The sequence below is a fragment of the Tripterygium wilfordii genome, chromosome 7, assembly GCF_013401445.1.
Source record: "Tripterygium wilfordii isolate XIE 37 chromosome 7, ASM1340144v1, whole genome shotgun sequence".
Taxonomy (NCBI): domain Eukaryota; kingdom Viridiplantae; phylum Streptophyta; class Magnoliopsida; order Celastrales; family Celastraceae; genus Tripterygium; species Tripterygium wilfordii.
Window position 1 is genome coordinate 5,263,727 of NC_052238.1, and position 19,389 is coordinate 5,283,115.

Here is a 19,389-nt window from a genome sequence, read left to right on the forward strand (position 1 = left end):
GTGAGACATTTGAGTTTACAGCAATACTAGCATCTGATGACATCAAAAATTACCCTAGGCAATGACACGTGACACCGAGATGTCGAGATGAACAATACTTGGCTGAGGAGACCAACATCTGACCGAGGAGGCCTTGTCGAGAAGACCTAAAGAGAGAGCTTCAAGCCAAACATTCTCATTTATCACTAGATGAGTTTTATTACTGTACTGACTTGATCGTTGAGAGGAAAATCACCGATGAACATGTTGACGCCGCAATTCTTGATCTATGTATGCTCTTAACACAATGAACGCTCCTCACAGCAAGAATAATGCAGCAATCAGTGCATGGACTTTCCTCCAAGAAATAATGTCCCCTTGATGCAGTGCGGTGAATCTTGGAGAAGAATCTCCAACACAAAATGCCTTCCACAAACCTATATTACTCGGGAATTAATATGAGAAAATTCAGCTCTTGCTCGAAAACGGTCGTCTATTAATCTTAAATTCAACAATCAACAACTCCCCAAAAATCCTAATTAAAAGTGCTTAATTAGGCTTAAGCTGAAAATTCTAAAGATAAGTAACAAAGACATAAATATTCCCAAGAAATTAAATAAAAACACACGTAATAAAGGATGCCGTTATCCTGCCTAAATACAACCACCCATATTATTTTTGGATGGTTGTATTTTGGCGCCAATTGTTAGGTGTAATTGGTTGCTGATTTAATTATTTTAATCAGAAGAACGTCTTAGTCTTTCATTTGGAAGCATCTTCAATCTCCTCAGAATTGGTTGACCATCCACATAGTATATCCCATCATTTGACAACTATGGTCTAACCACTAGACTAATAAACTATACCATTTGTGATAGTCAATCAATTGAATTGATACTATTTGCTAACTTCTACTAATCCTTAAGTGGGAACTATCAACATATAGCAAAAGTAACAGTCAAGTGCTCTCACCTCACCTGGTTAGCTCCACAGATAATTAGATCATTGAATTGAAGCAGCCGTTCTAAAACAAAAATACTGACATTCTTGTAAACTTGGATCCATTTGGAAGCGTTTTAGGGAATCAGCATTCCTGCACCTTGTTCAAATTCATCCTATATATATTTGTCTGAACCCGAATGAAGAAAAAACAATCCAACAAGAAAATGGACTGGGTTTAGTCTTTCACTCATAGGTGGCAAGGAGGAAGATGATGTTTTCTTTGTTGAACTCAAAAGGCAGATTTTGCAGTTAACAGCAGATGAAGAGGATGATGATGCACATTTTCAAGAAACCAAACGATCAAGTATCGTCAGTCACAGCTGCAGCCTGTGCTCACTCAGTTTTACCTGCATTGCAATCCAGAAGCTATTTCAGCTGGCCGGGTTGTTGGAACAGTTATACCGTTCCAACATGGCTTCTCAACTTACAGACAAGTAGCAGCGGAACAGGGGTGTTCATCCCCCAAATTGTCAGATCCAGAAATAATAGGCCTGGTAGGTGCTTAACTACTCACAAGTATCACAACTTCATAACGGCTTTCAATGCATTTCATTCATTAATAACTAATACTCTAACGTCCCCGGCAGGAAGGACGAAAAGACTTGGGAGAAGGGGGTGCAAGAGAAGGGACGGGTAGGCACGCATAACAATCGTCCCAGCCAGGTCAAATAACCAGTAATATCAATTGCTCATGGCAACATATTTAAAACATAATTTCTCTGCAACAATTTCTTTCCCTTGTCTAGTTAGGGCATAAAGGTGTACTGTATCAATTAGCCCTGAATTTGGGAGAAAGAAAAAGAGCGAAACTACTGGCATATTAGCAGAAAATTTAGTTCTTACACTTAAATTATGCTACAAAGCATCATCCCTATCTACTAAAGTTAGTATTGCATAGTAACAACTAATCAGGTTTACTAGCTTACACGATTCCCGTGAATAATAACCTTGTTATGTAAGCAAGGTGCATATAGTTACCTGGAACCATGGGCCAATTACAAGTGCAGTAACAAAAATCAAGTATGATTCCTAGTCTTAGCTTCAGCTTCATCAGTTGGAGGGAGAATTGGAGCTGTAACATTAGATTTTCACTCCCTTGGACGAGCTAACCACAATGAGCTGAGTGCCCTGAGACGCGAAGTGTAATCACAGATAACAAGAAGAGCACGAGCAGCCTGGCGTGTCGTCAATATCCGATGCATTTGTTGCAAAGTTTGATGCCTCAAAAGGTCAGCCTAATAAGAGAATTATATATAAGTTTCAAACCAAAAACTAGAAACTACTACGAGAGAAGTGTCAAGACTTGCAGTATCAACAATAGGGTCTATGTACAACTAAACCTATTAGTGAAATAAGTTCTATACCTGATGAATGAAGTTCTCTAATGTTGCAAGCTTGCCCATTGCAATTGCCATGTGACCCATGTAGTCAGCAACATTTCCGGTACCACTAGGTCCCAACGAAGCAGAAGAAAGAGTGTCTACTAGCGATTGTTGCAAAGCCTCCATTCCTTGAGATAATGCATCTTCAGCCTGCTGGGAGGACTGCCGTAGATTACAAATGCCCATTACCTGGTGATCTGTCAATGGTTCAAGGTGATTCCCAAGTATCTACACATCCAGAATGAAGGAGGAAGAATGTCACGTAATCAAAACACACACATCAATCAGGTAAACACCAGCTAACAAAAATAGCAATACAAAAGTCCCAAATTATCAGGCAGCCTATCACCTTTAGGAGTTCAGACGAACGGAACCCACCCAACCACATGAAACATCTCTCAGCAGGTGTCTTCCACATGCCAGAAAGCATGTGAAATACATCGGCCTTTGTCCCAATGCTCTTTAGCCTGAATATTTCATCATAATGTGACATTATGCTATCAACATGAGCACGCAATTCATCATCACCCATTTGAGAATTAACAGCGAATCTAAGTTCATTGATCAGCCGTTGATGTTCATCAACCCAGTGTGCATAATCCATGTCAAATGCTAGGGCCCCTGCAGTATAATGAAACAGAAAGAACAAACCCTATACATTATAAACACAACTAATAAATGCGGTGCGAATCAACCATCTCACAAGTGAATCAACCTATATGCCCCTCATTCTTGACTTAAGCGGAAAGTAAACATTTTTCACAACATAATGTTAACGTCCATTGATACTATTTTTAATCAGCCTAAACTTTTAGCCAATTTGCTTTGCATTTCACATACTTAAAATTATGTCTTACAAGGGGGTTAAAAGCATGGCAAGGTTGCTTTTCATTCCCCTTGAGCAAGGACATCTCAGATGATAAAATTGGAAGACATGGTCAACAACATTTTTTTGTTGTGAAGAAGTGAACAATCTCTGGTTCCAATTTATTTTCTGTGCCGATAAAGTAAACATTTTTACCATTGTGTACATTATGATCTGATTTAAGCAATTCACATAGAAACCCACACGAAGATATCTGGAATTATTTTAATATTCAGCATCTATCTCTTGTATAAATAGAGCATTCAAACTTCATCACAAAAATATTTGCGGCAAGATCTAACAAAAATATAATTGCTAGGACACAGCAAAAATAATATCACAAAATCCTTACCATTTCCAGCTTGTGAATTGCCATGATCCCCTGATAACCCATTTGGCAAAAACATACCCTGCAAAGAACCCCAGCACGTAAAATAATTTAAGCAAATACACCAACAGTGAACTGGCAAAAAAAAAAAAAAACCCAACACAACCCTTGACAAAAAGTAAAACACAAGAACTGATATAGTCTCCACCTGCTGACGTGCTCGCTGAAGCTCTTGCTCTAATTGCATGAGCCTGACTCGACTGTTCTCGAGCTGCTGGACATAAGCCTATGCAAAACCAAAACCTATAAATGATCCAAATATGTTTCATATATTAATTTAAGAATGCACATTTTAAGAGATGGAGGACCAGAATTATGCTAATCCATGTTATGCACTAGTCAGCCCATATCTCATTTCAATCATAAGAGGATAATACTCTGGACTTGAAGAAGAAAGGCATGACTGGCCCATACAATCACACAATTAGAGAAAGACTAAGGACTTATTTTATCTTGAAAAAGATAATAAAGCACTGTGCTCCATAATTGCAGATGACTTAAAACCTAAAATTTATATTTGAAGAAATATTTTAGACTCAAGTTTGGCTGGAAATCTAGAATAGAATACTTAGAAATTGAACAAATGCTACCACTACTTCGCTCTATACTTCCAGGGAAAAAAAAACTAAAATAAATACTTTAAAGTTTAAATTCACTGGGCACTTGCTTCAGAAACCTGGCGCTAACAATAGATTATCCCATTCTATAATGACGTAAAGATAATAGAATTCTCTTTGAAGGAAGAATTTGACAAACCCCGATTCAGTTATATGCCCACTAAGCTGAATAATGACAACAATCCTATCTTTTGTGGTGTGCTTGAACTGATGTTCGTTGACTTCCCTTGTTAGAGGATCTCTACAACACATGACAATAATAAAGAGTGATCCTAAGAAAATCAAAACCATGTCCATCATCATACGATAATTCACGTTTGCTGTAGTAGTCTTACAAGCAAATATGATAATAGATCATAATTAACGTCCACTACCTGTCCGACCCCCACCCCTGCCCCCTTCGACCAACTTAGGAAATTTCTGATTTTAACAACTAAAGATGAGAACTGTATAAGATTCCAGACGGCAGGGAAATCAAAATCGATATCAACAACCTCCATTAAAAATACAAACAGATATAAAGTATACCAGACACCTTACTTTCTTTCTAAGTCGGCTCTTCCTGGCAGCTTCTCGATTCTGAGCCAGTCTGCGAAGCATCTGTACAAGAGTAAATGCGAAAACCTTAAAGGTCGTAAAATGCAAAACTGTTTCTCCAACCACAACCTTTAAGAGAAGTATGATACTGACAACCTTCTGATCCCCAACTTTGGTGTTGGACTGATCCACAGAATCCACAACCACCAGGGATCCATGCTGAACTCCATGGTGCTACAGTTAGCAAGGAAGGCAAAGATCAAAATTGGAGGGGGAAAAAGATTCAGAACCTCAAGAATCCACATCATCCCCCATCATCAAGCCTCTGTCCCCAAATCCCACATATCAAAGACACTACTCATCATGGTCACACAACTTGAACAATTTACGAGACAGCATAACGTTATAGGAAAGCAAATGAAGACTCAGTTTAAAACAAATGTGCTAACAAGCCAAAATTATTATTACAGATGCAAACTGAGGATACTATAACTACCAATTCCACAATCTCCTCCCTTTACACCTTGTGAAGTAGTCATTAGTGCTTCAAATTATTATTAAAGCTTAATTTGTTGGAGAATCAAGCAACTACATCCCTTTTAAAAATATCTGTTCACATCACCAATATGCATGCATACAAAGCATATTAAAATCCACCTAGAGCAAGATATATGATCTCAATCAGGCTAGTTTAGATTCGATATCAAGCAATCAACTAAAAAAGCCCCATCACCATCAATCTGGAATATAAATTACGAACAAAGATTCCCATTCTACAGAGAACACGTAATAAAACAAACGATATATGCATCCCAAGAAAGATAGAGACACAAAGACCTGGGATTTTTCATCAGTATCAACATCTGTGGAAGTGTCAGTCTGCTGGCTGTTGTCTGCCATGCCTGAGTCTCCCCAGTTCTCAATATGCCCGTTTCCCAACGAAGCACCAAGTCCAGTCCCCTTCTGGTACATGAATTGCCCTGGGTCCAAATACCCTGCTCCTCTTGGACTTATCTCTGCAGACCCAATAATGCTCTGCATAAACAATGAACTTCTTAGGACTCAATCAATACCCAATAAAACACATATATCATTGTATCTAATACAAGTATAGATGTTTAGAGAGAGTTGGTAGGGAAGTGAACCGTATTCAAGGCAGCATAGTGAAAGTGATTGGGAACAACAGTGACATTACCGGATTTTAAACTGAACATGGAACCTAAATCAAATTTAAAAAGATTGATAGTTAGAGAAACTGAATTTTAGTCCGGTAAATACAATATGCAGAGAGAGAGAAGAGGATACTTGGACTTAAATCAACCGCATCGTCGTGACGGAAGGCAGAAGCTGATTGATCAAGCTCACCAAGATCCACAATACGATTCTGGTTGCGCACACCATCTTCTCCTCTGTTTTCAAACCACCAAAGAGACCATGAACAACATTATTCAATCAAAGTACTTTTTTTTATTCTATGCATGTTATAGAAATCGCGTCAAAAGCACATTTGACACTCCTCTTCGATCAGAATCACAAACAAAATAAAAACCCAAAAAGAGAAAAGGAGGCACAAAGCAATACCGGAAAAAGAAGGAAGGCTGGCAATACATTGCGTGATGAGGAACAGTAGCATGAGTTGTTTTGAAGCTATGCATACGTCCTTTTCTGCATTTATAGATATAATTTCAGGGAGAGAAACGTTTCCTGGCTTCTCTTATTGAAGGAAATGTGAAGTAGGAAAATGAGTGGCAGGAATAGACTGTGTTTTCGAGGAGAAGGAGAAGTGGAGAAAATCTTTGGCATGATCTTGTAACGAAGAGGATAGCGAATCAGTACGGCTCCTTTTTACCCAAATTTAAGAAACAAAAATCGATAAAACGAAAACCCCATCAGGACCCCATCAGGACTTTTATTAATTATTGCGTCCTGACTTGGGATTTTAGTTTCCCAATAACCCTCCACGTAAAACCTCACAGTTCTCCTCCATTAGAGCGTCCACTTCACTTCGCTTGGGAGGCACTTCGATTTCTCGAATGCAACACACGCACCAAATGACGCACGTGGGTTCAATGGGTTCAACGATTCTCTCCCCTCTGTCTCTCTCTCTCACACTCTCTCTCACTCTGTGGCGTTGATTCTTGTTTGTTTCTTTCTCTAGACTAGACTGTCTCTCTGTTTCTCAGCTTTGGCTGATTCTGTGTTTGTACCATACACCTCGAGTTTTAAATATGGACAGGAGGAGAGAGAGAGAGAGCGCTTGGGGAAGAGTGTCTGCGCGGAAGATGATGTGATGGTGATGAAATGATAAAAGTGCAGATTGAAGAATCCACATTTTTTGTTGTTTTTGTGTTTAATTTTGTTTTAATGAGAAAAACTAAACTATATTTAAAGCTTTGCTTGAAAGGGAGAACTGGTCCAGGCCTATATGGAAAGGAAGTATAGAGGGGACTAAGTAGGGATTAAAAAAAAACAACCTTCTGGGACGCTTTCGATTTATATTATAATATTTGTTTATGAAATATTTATATATTCAAATATTAATTTAGATTGAATTTCCAATGTACTTGATTGATCAAATTTGAATTGATTTAAATCTAGACAAATAAATAAGACAATCCCCTAATTTGAATTAGAGTTCAGAGAAAAAAATTTATATTTGAATTCAGATTCTACATATATTATTTATATTCAAATTTCGTTTGATTCGAATTGAACAAATTTGATCATCCTATAGGACTAATAAAGGCAGTTACATAGAAGGTCAAGTCTACTATGTAGCAGGTCGCAGAAAATTGATTTGTGTACCCGCCATGGTTGCTGTATTCCAAGTTTACAATTGATGCACACTGCCAATCGTACATCTGATGACGTGTCTCTTCTTCTCTGAGAGGACTCTGCCACTCCAACAGAAGATTGGCATTTTGGTGTTTCGCTGTGATGTCACATGTCCTTGTTGGTTTACGAACTGAGCCCCTACCCCTTTGAGATTTACAAACTCCACGAGGCCGGCACGTGAGATCTCTGAATAGGATTGGGTTAAGTATTTAGTTTACAAAAATTATTCATGGGTTAAGCTCTCTCTTACTCTGTATTGAACAGGAACAAAGAGAAAGTAGAATGTTCACATAGATAAAATCCAGACAACATCGCATCGCAGCCCAAAAATAAGGGCCATTTGGCTCTGATATATAATATATTCACTTTCACAGATTCACCTTAACTTTTACAAGACTTTCTTTTATCAACAAAATCTATTTACAATTTTCCAGAGAGAGCAGAACAACAGTCTTAACTCTCACCAGCATCCAACATCCCCGCCTGGTAGAGAGCATGAACACTTGGATGAATAAATTAGAGACAAAAATGTATAACGTTATTGTTATGATAACAAAACGCAAATTTCAAATAGGAATGGTTTCTTGCATTTGACCATCAAGCCGGCTGTGGGTCAGTACTTCCCTTACTCGAGAGCTCCTGTATTGAAGACGTTGATGTAGTGTCTCCGATAATTGGTTGAAGAATTCAGGATCCCATCTATGAATCAACAAGGGGTCTTCAGCATAACAGATATAGATAGACGTGACAGCACTTTCCACGATGACCATTGCCATTCCAACCTGAAGCAAACATCAATTTTACTGGTTGATCAAATGAAATACTAAAATAGAATATATGCCTATCATGATGCGTTACCATCACATTCAACATGCACAGAATCTAGTCAAGGAAATGATTTAATTGGAATCATATGACAGGAATTTTCCAAATCCCACCCGATTTTTTTTATAGAAGGGGGTATTAATGTATTAACACCTCAATGAATTGTGTTAAAATCAACGATTGTGAAATCAGTGGGATCGGGGTGAGACGCGATTGGGGTGGGTCATGGAATGGTCCCATATGACAGCAAAATTGTAGTTCTTTGGTTTTTATTCTCCATCAGTATCCCATCCCAACCCTGGCACAGGATGAACAGGGTCTGGATAAAATCATTCCCTTTTAGCCAAAGTTAACATGAGTATAGGCATTTGGCAATACCACATGATTTTGATGAGAGAATGATTCCAGAATATATTCGCTACTTTTCTAGTTAATGCATCGCAACAGTTGAGCACCACAAAAAAGTTGCCAAGAACACAATCATGCAGCAAATTTTATAATAAGGACCTCCTAGTTGAAAAGAAAGCCCAGCAAGCAACTGGGCATGCAGAGGAATACAAACTGTTTAAAAATAGAAAACTTACCAAAACCATTCCCATCAACATTGCAGTGGATCCAACCATAAGCATTCTATCACTCCATTTAAACCATGCCCAAACACCTGAGCAAGTTCCCGTGATAAGTCCACCAAAAAGCGTGCCCATCAGTAGCACAGCACCAGAACAATCATAAGCAACAAGTGCTTCAACTCCAGTTGACTGGAACAACTCCCAGGCATCTCTAGCTGAATGATTAAAACTTTTGCCATACACAGCTATCTGAAGAAAACAAAGGTTGCAGGCCATGCTACAGTTACACAATTTCTGGTACTAAACCTTGCCAGTCCAAATATACTAAATTTGACAAAATATAAGCAAGAATTCAACAATCGAATTTCATAAGAAATTTGAAGAATGAATTCAAGAGAAACAGGGTTATCCCGAGGAAATTTAAGACGTAAAAGACAACCAATTAGTCTCAAGGAATTAATTGGCATAACCAAGACTATATGAGATATCAGATATTTCAATGCGGTAAAAGAAGCTAAAATATCCACGTTTGAGTGTATTAATTAATTAATGTCAACAACTTAAGTGAAAAGATAAGGTGATAGTACAAGAAAGATCGCAAATAATAGCATCAGCAGTAGACAAAACTAAAAGCAGATTCCTCTCATTAAAAGTCGAGGAGCTAACTCAAAGACAGTTCTAAATCTAATCCAATACATGCAAAAATTACTTCGAACAAGGTACAGCAAAACTAAAAAGCAGATCCATCTCAGTAAAAGTTATACTTCTCACATCAGAGTTATAGCAAAACTAGTATTTAATTTCAATTTTTCACAAAACAAAATCATTTCTGTTGAAACTAATCTTAATCTTATTATATAACCATTCAAATAAGCACTTCTGACAGTTTCCAAAAGTTTTATTGGTACAACAAGTATCAAGAACCTGGTAAAGAGTCATTAATTCTGTCAGTAATTATTATCGAGCCATCATCATTTCTCAACATAACTCAGTCTGTATCATGTTGAAGTCAATCCAGAGCATCTTAAATGACAGAATCACCAACATATCTTTAGTTAGGCATTCTTACATGGGCCCAATCTGACTTCTATATGCCATCACCTAGCAAGTTCAGACTGAGATGTCGTAATTCTTGAATCCAAACTGAGTTTTTCTGGTCCACAGAGTCAATCAGCCACAAAATTGGACCATCTTTCAGAAACACGAGGCTTTTGTAAAATGCTAAACAACTTAAACGTTTGAGAAAACTCAGATTAAAGAACATGATAACCTAAGAATTTGAGACCAATAAAGACAGGCCATAACCATGTATTGATTAAGTTAAGAATATTCTCATCTTTAAAGGATTTCTCCCCAAAAGTACATTATCTCATCACATGTTAAAAAAACATATAGCACAATGATGCTGATATTTGAGAACGAGTTATCTCACAAGTGAACATGAGAGAGCATACAAACACAGAATGAGAATTTACCTGGACATAGGCATACTTATTAAAAAACCGAACAAGAGTCTCCACAAGATTAAAGAGAAAATCAACACAGCAAAGCAAGCACTCATTCTTGCCTATCTTTGACCGTAGACCCCTGATCTGAAATGTATTTTACAGTTATCATAATGAAATGAGTATGTAAGCATGAAGCAGTTGACGAAAAGCAAGTGCCAGAGAATGCACCTCCCACCGCAGAGTCCGAATTGCAGCTGTAAAGAGTGATCCATAGCAAATGCTTCCAAACGATGTTGTCAGAGCATATCTTAGGGATTTCAGCACCGATTTACGAGGCATTGATGCTGCTTCACGACCATCATGAATAAGAACAAGAAAAACCATCCCAGACACTATAACATGTACAGTATTACACAGGACTGCTCCTGTCCAGAATAAGCTAACTGAGAGAACCTGAGCATGCAATCAACAGGATAATTATGATCACTAATAATTAGCTGGGTTTGTTGCAATGGAGCTTAACTACATTTGTATCGTAACAACACATGTAATATCAAGCAAAACTTGCCAGCTCACCATAAGAAGCCACCACCGTCCACCATCACCCATGCTGGAAGCCACTACACCAGCCGCTCCAAAAGACCATATTCCCATCCACAAAAGCATGGCTAGCATAAATGCACACACAACTCTCTTCGCTTCAGGAAGACTCCATACCATCTTCACACCTTTTTGTAGAACTAGCATGGTAAACGGCAGCCTATGGAACAACAACAAAAGTTCGGTGAATGAATATGAACCTGATCATTTCTATTCTAACTAATCTACATGATAATAATATATGACCACAAGTGCATGATATAAAGCCAAAGAGAGACGATGCTATAATGAGGGGGGGAAAGGGACCAATCAACTGCCATTTGGATAAAACTATAAAATAGAAAAATGTATACATCATCCAAATTTTGTATGCATGTGTTAGAATGTCATTGTTGGGCCTCCATAATTAACCACTATGGTTTCTAAATGGAAAGGTTGCCAAGTAGTGCATTGAATTGAAAGCCGCTACAAAGTCAAAAAATGCATGTGTGAAACAAAAGAGTAAAGAAACAGACTGTTAATTAACCACATCAAATCTCAAATATTTCATTAGCCGCAACTAAATCAACAGCTAGCCTTTGCAGTTCATATGTTGCAACATCCTTAAAATTGGAGTTTCTTAGTACAGTTGCATTCAAATTTCGCATATTTGCCTACTTTAGAATGTCTCGTCACTTAAGTAAACCACAATTCCACAAAGCACAAATAATTCCAAGCCAGAATAATACCATCATATTCTCATTGCAAGGGCTTCTTAGATTCCAAAACATGATAAATTATTCAACTCCATTAAAGAAGAGTCAAAACCTTTCTCTTTAACCAGACGAACGAAGAATATAGCAAAAGTTTAAGGGCCACTCATAATTTTCTAACAGTGGGCCAGCATTGTTTCACAACCAATGCTCCCATTTCCTTTTTATCAAATTCCCCTACCATTTCAAAGAAGTCTAAAAGTAAAACTATGAGCGAAAAGGTCAAAAAAGAGCGCTATAATGCACGGAATACTATTTTGAAGCATACCCCCATCAAAAATTCTAAGGTAGCGATTAGCGAATGCAAGATATTTAGGCTACCGACTAGAGAGACACAAATGCAAGGACTCAAATGTACCAAATGTTCTAAAAATACAATTTTCTCCAATTTTCTTCCATCATTGAAATATGATAAGTAGCCACTGATAAGATTAAACTGATTGGGTACTAAACATCCATGCTTCTGGAGAATTATCTATGATAGTTTCCAAGAGATAATTTAAATACTAAAATATCAAAAGACCAACTTCAACCCAATTTTGAAGACATGATATGTTCCAAGGGCTTACCTGTCTACAACTGATATAACATACAAGAACTGTAATGCAGCACCAATGGCAAATGTGACACCCCAGAAAAACTGTTCAGACCAGAAGCACAAAACACTAACCACAGCAAGATATGTGGTCAAAATATGCACCGAAACCTTCATCATTTGCTTGGCAGTAGAGCCAAGTAACAACAACCAAATCCATGAAAGAACTGTCCCAACTCCACCAGCAAGTGCATAAAGTGGCCAATAAGTCTCCGTTAATCCTGACTGATTCTCCAGGAATCGATTCGTAAATCTATCAATATTTAGCCTATCAGATATCTTATACCTATTCAGTCCAAGAACTGCAAGAACCAATCCTAAACCAACCAAATGAATTATAAATAATCCAGACCAGAAAACATCATGCCAATGGCGTGGAGACTCCATAGCCAGCGTTTGACCAGCATCAACGCTTATTCGACTCCTCACTACAGCCTAAAATCAAAATCAAGAAAACATGAAACAGATGAGGCTATTTGACATTTACAAAACCAAGATAAGAGACAGAAACACCGGTTGATCCGAATTTAGCCATTCCGTGAAATTTGAAACTAATGAGATTAAAGAGTAAAAAGTGGATATAAATGCCTCAAAAAGATGCAAGTACAGAATATCATAATCAGAGTTCGAAGATAGCACAAATTGAAGATAAGCAGCAGCAGCTTATATGAATTCATCAAAATTTATTGAAAATATACCAGTCAATAGAAAAACAAATGCCATCAGTAGTTAAGAAATCAAAATAGATTTGAGGTCTGAACTCCGCAACATCCTTAAACGTAAAGTATGCTTGCGATTATCAAAATGTCTATAGTTTGACACAATCGATAGCAATCTATATGAGTCGACTAAGAAGACCGAGTCATTGCGAGACAAATTGAAGTAGAATTGCACAGAACCGAGAAAAATCAACATGAAATTAAGCAATCATAGGTTAAGAAGTAGCAAAATAAAGAAGTAAGAAGACGTTGTATACAAGGACAATTGAACTGAAAGCAAATTTTAAAAAAATTACCTGATCGACGGTGGCGGTGGAGGCCGAATCTGAGGAGGAGGGAGAGGAGGCGCTATTGAAGTCGTTCATGGTGTTGATTGATGGATTGATTAATCATAGAACCGAAATATCATAGCATTGTTCGGGTCAATTCGGTAGATACATCGAAATCGTGAGTCATGGCAGAGGTATAGAGAGTGGACTGAGAAGGAAAAGACGTGAGAGGCAAGGTTTACTTCAGAGGGAATGGTCAAATTTAGGGTTTTTTTTTTAAAAACACAGAGGGAAAGAGACGTGTGAAAAGGAAAACTGAAACTCAACGGTTATGAGAGAGAACCATGAACCATCTCTTGCATTGACGGGGACAGAGATGCGAGCGAGCGTCCTGATTTGCAAATCAGATCTCTGGCTGGGTGAGCGAAGGACGCGCTCGTGACCGCCGTGCAATAATCTTGAACCAGAGAAGCAGAGCCGCGTGTCTTCCAAACGCTGTGCAGTTGGTTGACGGAAGAGTTGGATGACAGTGTATTGTGTATATTCATAGAACTTTCTCGAGACGGCCGACAAGTAATGTGAGCCGTATTTATTACATTGCATCCCAATTATCTGGTTTTCTTGCTTCCCCATTACTCTCGCCCACTTTTAGCTAATCTACCTTATCCACGATGATTCTCCACTGTGTAACTACTCCATCTGGCAGACTGGCACTGCCTAGTGAATCATGAGCCACATCCCACGCAAATAAAGCTACCATAGACTAGTGCAGTAGACCGAGAAGGGTTTTTCTTTTTCTTTTATGAGATGATTACCGTATATGTTTTTACTCATCCAGAAAAAAAAAACATTCATGGATTAATATAACTTCTCAGCCACCACAAGATTGGCCGTGTTCCAATATTTATTACGTTTCAAGTCAAAAACCTAAAATTAAAATTTATTTTATTTTGATAACTCAAACAGAATTTTTATGGAATCGGTCAATCCGTTTATATGGTGTCAACTGGTTGAATAAGCCTCCAATTTTTAGTATAGGTCTTCCCTTTAGAGCGTTTTCGGAGAAACTTCCAAGGTTTATCACCAAAAGAGTGATGAAACATCTTAGAAGATCGAAACGTGGAGCATCATTTCTTCCAAGTTTTCCAATGTCTCTTGGGAAGTTCGAAGAGTATGAATTCTTCTGAGATTATTTGTTTGACTAGATTGAGATATTTGATACTATCTCATATTGGAAGACAAGAAGAATCCAAAAACATAGATGACCTCCTTAAAGGCAAGCACTTTACTTTCCTTAAAAGACTAACAGTCTTGTCGTCTTATGAATATTGTAAGATAAGTGTGAGTGATAAGCTCTGTGTATGATGTGTGACATCAAATAAGATACAACCATGTATGTTGAGTAGGGTTGATTGTCCCCTGGTTAGTTAAGTGCATTGTCAAGTGTCGACGTCCGGATTAACTGACGTAAACCATGGCTATAACCATGGTTGTAAATATCATGTTAACCATGGCATCAAATGTCTCAGACCCAATCAAGACGTTGAGTGGGTGTTTTGTATTGGATTGAAGTGAGTTTTCAGACCAATGTTTGCGATCGTCAGGTTCCAACTTCTAATCATATGATTGTCTTATAGAAGAAAAAGAAAGCGTATTAAAGTATTATCAGAGAGTTTAATTTTTTTTAAGAGAGTTGAAGTAGTCTTTGCTTTAATCCATGAAATGTTGGTAATGATGTTACCAACTATGGTTCCGAGTTCCAACTATAATCTAGTTGTAAGTTGCAGAGAGACACGTGCATCCCATGTTAGAGCCTTCCATAGTTCCATGACAACTTCTAAAAAGTGATCATTTTGCAGGCTGCCCAAATATTGGGCCCCTGGCGGCCTGAACTAATTTAATTTGCTTTCTAATATTATAATTTCCCATTTTATTTCTAAACATTTTGTAAAGATGGTTTGAAGTAGATTCCAAAAGGAAAAGGTTTAAATAGATTCTCTTTTGTATGGGCAAAATAAACAATGACAGGTATCAAGGAAAGCTGTTCATTTTAAAAAAAAAAAACAAAAAAAAAACTGACAGTGGCCATTCCAAGATCTCAAATTAGATCATCCTACACCAATAAAAGATGGTTCGATTAGCAATCGATTGAATTAAACATATATGTACTCAATGATCAATTTCAACTGCAAACATATTTATCGACACTTTCAAAAAAAAAAATCATGATACAATGATAAAGCTTAGGATTCTTGGGGCATTCTCATTTATAGCTAACATCAGATTGGGCCAATGCGATTTAGGACCCACTAGAAAATTTACTTGATTGGACATCACCTATTTAGGGCCCATTTAAAGAGTTGTACATTCAAACCCATAATTGCTGCCCAAATGGGCCAAATCACAGGGGTGACTGCAGGTGAAAACAGTAAAGCCCACGGCATCTTTTTCTTTTTTTTGAAAGGAGCCCAGCGGCATCTGGACCAAATAAGTACTTTGTATAGAAGAAAAAAAACATTGCAACTTCAATCTAACGGCTATATCAACAGCAGTGGCCCCTAAATGAAAACATAAGAAAAATAATATTGATACTTGATATAGATTTTTTAACAGTTATTGGGAATAAACCCAACGAGATATTTATCCAAATCAAAACCGACACGTGTCTCCTGCTGTTGGACGTTACCAATTATCGACAACGAGGATGACGTTGGCGCAAAAGCAAAACAAAATGTCCCTTCCGAGTCAACCGGTACCAGGTAATTCCTCGCCGGTAACGGTAACACTTTTCCTTCCGGGAAGTGAAACGACACCGTTGGAACCTCCACGCTGCTTATGGAAGAAAGATTATAACATGTATCAAACAAGGACAGGCCACTAGCTGACGGCAATGATTCTTTGGTGCCCGCAACGAACGCATCTCTGAGCATGTTATAAGCATCCGTTTGCAGCCGAGTCACGGCGGTGCCTGAATCAACGATGATTCCTCCATCTCCGGATTCTTCGATCCGAAATGTGGACTCGGGAATGGATAGCATATCCCCGCCTACACTGATGCCTGTTAATCCTAGGTAGTAAAATGTGTCAATTTGGCTATTACGGAGTAATGGAGCTGTAACGGCGTCAGGAGGCAGAGACGAGCCGAACTCGAGAGTTGAAGCAGAGTCTGAGTCACGGTCCACGAGGCAATAAGAGAAGGTCGAGACGTTGATCTGAGAGGGGAACGAGAGTGAGCCAGCCCCGAGTCCAAGCAAGCCAGCGGCTCCAATAAACAAGCCTTCATTGGTGTGGCCACATCCGATAGCTACATTATCAACAGAAGCCGAGCCAAGCGTGATGGTCTCCGTCGCGAAATCGCCTAGGGTGTAGGAGCCGTCACCGTAGGTTACCTGGTAGAGACAGGTACCGTTGCGGCACTCAGAATCTTCAAGAGACTTGCATTGGCTTGTATCGCAAGAGAGAGGCGAGTACGAAGAAGAGGACGTCGGCTCGAATATGGGGTCAGTTTGCTGGTAGCATTCGGCGCAGGGTGCGCACTGTAGCCAGTTGACGTCACTGCCGCTATCGAGCACCATATAAACCTGACTCGGTGGTTTACCGATTCCGAGACGGGAGAAGTACTCTCCGCTTCCCTGACTCATCCCTGACACGATGGGGCTCTTTATGTCCTCATCTTCAAAGTTTGCACTGGCGTCACTCGATTCTAGACCGGTCTTGGAAATGCCCTTGATGGCCAGATCTAGCCGAGCGTTGAGTGATCTGACTCGGGCAGAGTCTCGCTCGAGTCGAGCTAGAGTAAGTGATTTGTAATCACTGTGTGAAGTTTTCTGAATAGAAGCTCTAGAGTGTAGCAGCATTGTCATGGAGGAAGAAGAAAGGGAAGTGCGTTCTTCTTGGTTAAACGGCGTCACTTTGGGATTGTACGAAAGAACATTTAGAGTCTGCTGTATAGAAGCTTCAACATTCAGAGTCGTGGTAGTCTTGGAGCTCTGTTTTAACGTTCGACAGTGAACAAATGGAGAAGAAGAAGAATGAAACAAGACTAGTAGTATGCAACATAGAATCAAACTTCGACCCATCTTGAAGAATATGATAATGCTCGTGAGTCTTGGCGTGTTATATAGGGAGAGAGCGGTTGGCGTTGCAGAGACTCAACACGGGTCTGGTTCGAATATTATAATTAAAAGCAGGCAAAGAAGAGAGAAGCTTTCAATGAGAGGAGAAAAATGGTGGGGGCGAAAAAGATGGTGGAGATGCGAGATTTGAGTACAAATTTAATTTTCCTTTTGAGGGTAAGCTTTGTGTTTTCGTGAATTGTTTACTGTTGTGGATTAGCTGTACACTCAAGTCCTGTGGGGACCCACCTGAGAAAAAGTAGGATGAAGTCTCCGGAAAGAAAGCGTTTCATTGGTTTTTGCGTGTGGGTCAAAAGGTCAGCTTGACATGTAATCATCGCTTCTTAAAGCAAATCCGTGACTTTATGATGGATCACATGAGATTTGTGTTCATAATTGCAGCTCCATTGCAATGTAGATTGCAGCCCCCCATCCCAATTGTAGTTGTTTAGTGGGAGTTTCATCAATTGGTCAAAGAAACTCGTTTCTTTATCCCGTGTTGGGATTTGTGTAATGACCCACATGTCCGCTCGGGTTGCATAAAATAGTTACATTCCTGATTCCTGACAATCCGGGTTATCATTTAACGGAGCTCCAATGACCCAACCACTAAAGGTGGACCCATTTTCGCAAACCGAAAGGAACGAGTGATGCACTGTCCACCAGACGAGGGGATGAGACGAGGGGGGCCTGCTATGAGTACGAGCAATACAAATTCTTAACCAATATTAGTGTCTCATTTTTTTATTTTTAAATCTCTCGATTAATGTTACTGCTTAAATTTGAAGGGAAAAAAAAAAGTTATTGCTTTCTATTTTCACAGTGGATTTCTTGAAAGAATGAGGAAATCTTTGTATGGGGTAGTTTATCGCCTTGCAATACGGCAGACAACATTTTCACCCTCAACAACAAAGAAATATAATTGTAGGGGAATAAAACCCGTGATCAGAAAATCAACTGAAATGCCAATGGAACAATGACACGTGTTGAGCACAGAGTAAAGGGGGGACGATATCAGATATTTTAACGCCAGATGAGGGCTACGGTTCGTCCACATAGGCCGAATGGACAGAATAGACCGATTGGCTAGAAGAACCAATCGGTCTAACCACTCATCCCACTAATTGCGGGATAATACCCACGATTAAAAGTAATTGGATATAAAAAATCCCGGAATTCAATGAGATAATGGGGATGGGAGGGGATTCAATTCTTAGCTTTAATTTTGGCTCCAATTCCCTCCCAAAACTTATGTTAAATCATGAATTTTCTTTTTGAAAATGACATATTAGAGTTTAGGAGTTAAGAATTAGTGTTAAGGGTTTAGAGTTTAAGGTTTAGGGTTAAAGGTTTAATTTTAAAATTTTTGGGGTTTAGAGTATATGATTTAGGGTTTATAGTTTGAAATTTAGTTCTTAGATTTTTTTTTTCAAAATATATTATATTATAACATTATGAATACCAAAACATTCAATCACACATTTTAATTCATGATTTAATATGATTTTAATAGATAATTTTAGCAAGAATTGAAGCTCCCCTTATCCCGATAATGGGAGCTATAAGAAGGAGGACGGTTACACAAGGTAAGAAAAATGAATTCTAAATTATAAAAATAAGATTGAAAATCAGTGTCCTCGGTTACCATCATGTCCGCCGGATCTACTAACTTTTTTTAAGAGAAGAAGACTCTTATATTCTATTGAAAGACCCAATATCGAGAACCCAATGCATTAGGGGCCAAGGGAGAATTCCTATTCCACGATAATTATTATTTTCTAATGTCCTTACAACGTATGTGAAAAATCCAATGAGAAATACTTGTTTTTAATGTAGGCATCGCAACCTAACTTTCTTGGGTTCAATCTTTAGTAGTAGTATATATATATATA

General features: G+C 38.5%; 3 protein-coding genes across 5 annotated transcripts; all 3 read right to left on the reverse strand.

Annotated features, from left to right (window-relative positions):
* Positions 1-1,785: 1,785 nt before the first annotated feature.
* On the reverse strand, positions 1,786-6,660 carry LOC120001651 (transcription factor HBP-1b(c38)). Of its 2 annotated transcripts, none has more exons than XM_038850068.1 (11): positions 6,352-6,660; positions 6,076-6,179; positions 5,916-5,989; positions 5,608-5,805; positions 4,927-5,004; positions 4,774-4,833; positions 3,765-3,842; positions 3,581-3,638; positions 2,713-2,984; positions 2,346-2,591; positions 1,786-2,216 (listed from the first exon to the last, which is right to left on the reverse strand). In XM_038850068.1, exons 1-11 carry the CDS (start codon positions 6,423-6,425, stop codon positions 2,070-2,072), a joined length of 1,389 nt encoding a protein of 462 aa, XP_038705996.1. In that variant the 5' UTR covers positions 6,426-6,660; the 3' UTR covers positions 1,786-2,069. The 2 variants fall into 2 exon arrangements, with proteins under 2 accessions (XP_038705996.1, XP_038705995.1); XM_038850067.1 differs by having other exon boundaries at positions 4,924-5,004.
* Positions 6,661-7,921: 1,261 nt separating this feature from the next.
* LOC120002878 (CTL-like protein DDB_G0274487) lies at positions 7,922-14,019 on the reverse strand. Of its 2 annotated transcripts, XM_038851732.1 has the most exons (8): positions 13,410-14,019; positions 12,747-12,829; positions 12,369-12,662; positions 11,024-11,207; positions 10,676-10,900; positions 10,475-10,591; positions 9,015-9,248; positions 7,922-8,387 (listed from the first exon to the last, which is right to left on the reverse strand). In XM_038851732.1, the coding sequence occupies exons 1-8, from the start codon at positions 13,476-13,478 to the stop codon at positions 8,172-8,174; spliced, it is 1,422 nt and encodes a 473-aa protein (XP_038707660.1). In that variant the 5' UTR covers positions 13,479-14,019; the 3' UTR covers positions 7,922-8,171. The 2 variants fall into 2 exon arrangements, with proteins under 2 accessions (XP_038707660.1, XP_038707659.1); XM_038851731.1 differs by having other exon boundaries at positions 12,369-12,829; positions 13,410-14,018.
* A 1,880-nt stretch (positions 14,020-15,899) lies between these two features.
* Positions 15,900-17,877, reverse strand: LOC120003137 (protein ASPARTIC PROTEASE IN GUARD CELL 1). Its single transcript, XM_038852053.1, has one exon. It carries the CDS (start codon positions 17,459-17,461, stop codon positions 15,989-15,991), a length of 1,473 nt encoding a protein of 490 aa, XP_038707981.1. The 5' UTR covers positions 17,462-17,877; the 3' UTR covers positions 15,900-15,988.
* Positions 17,878-19,389: the final 1,512 nt, after the last annotated feature.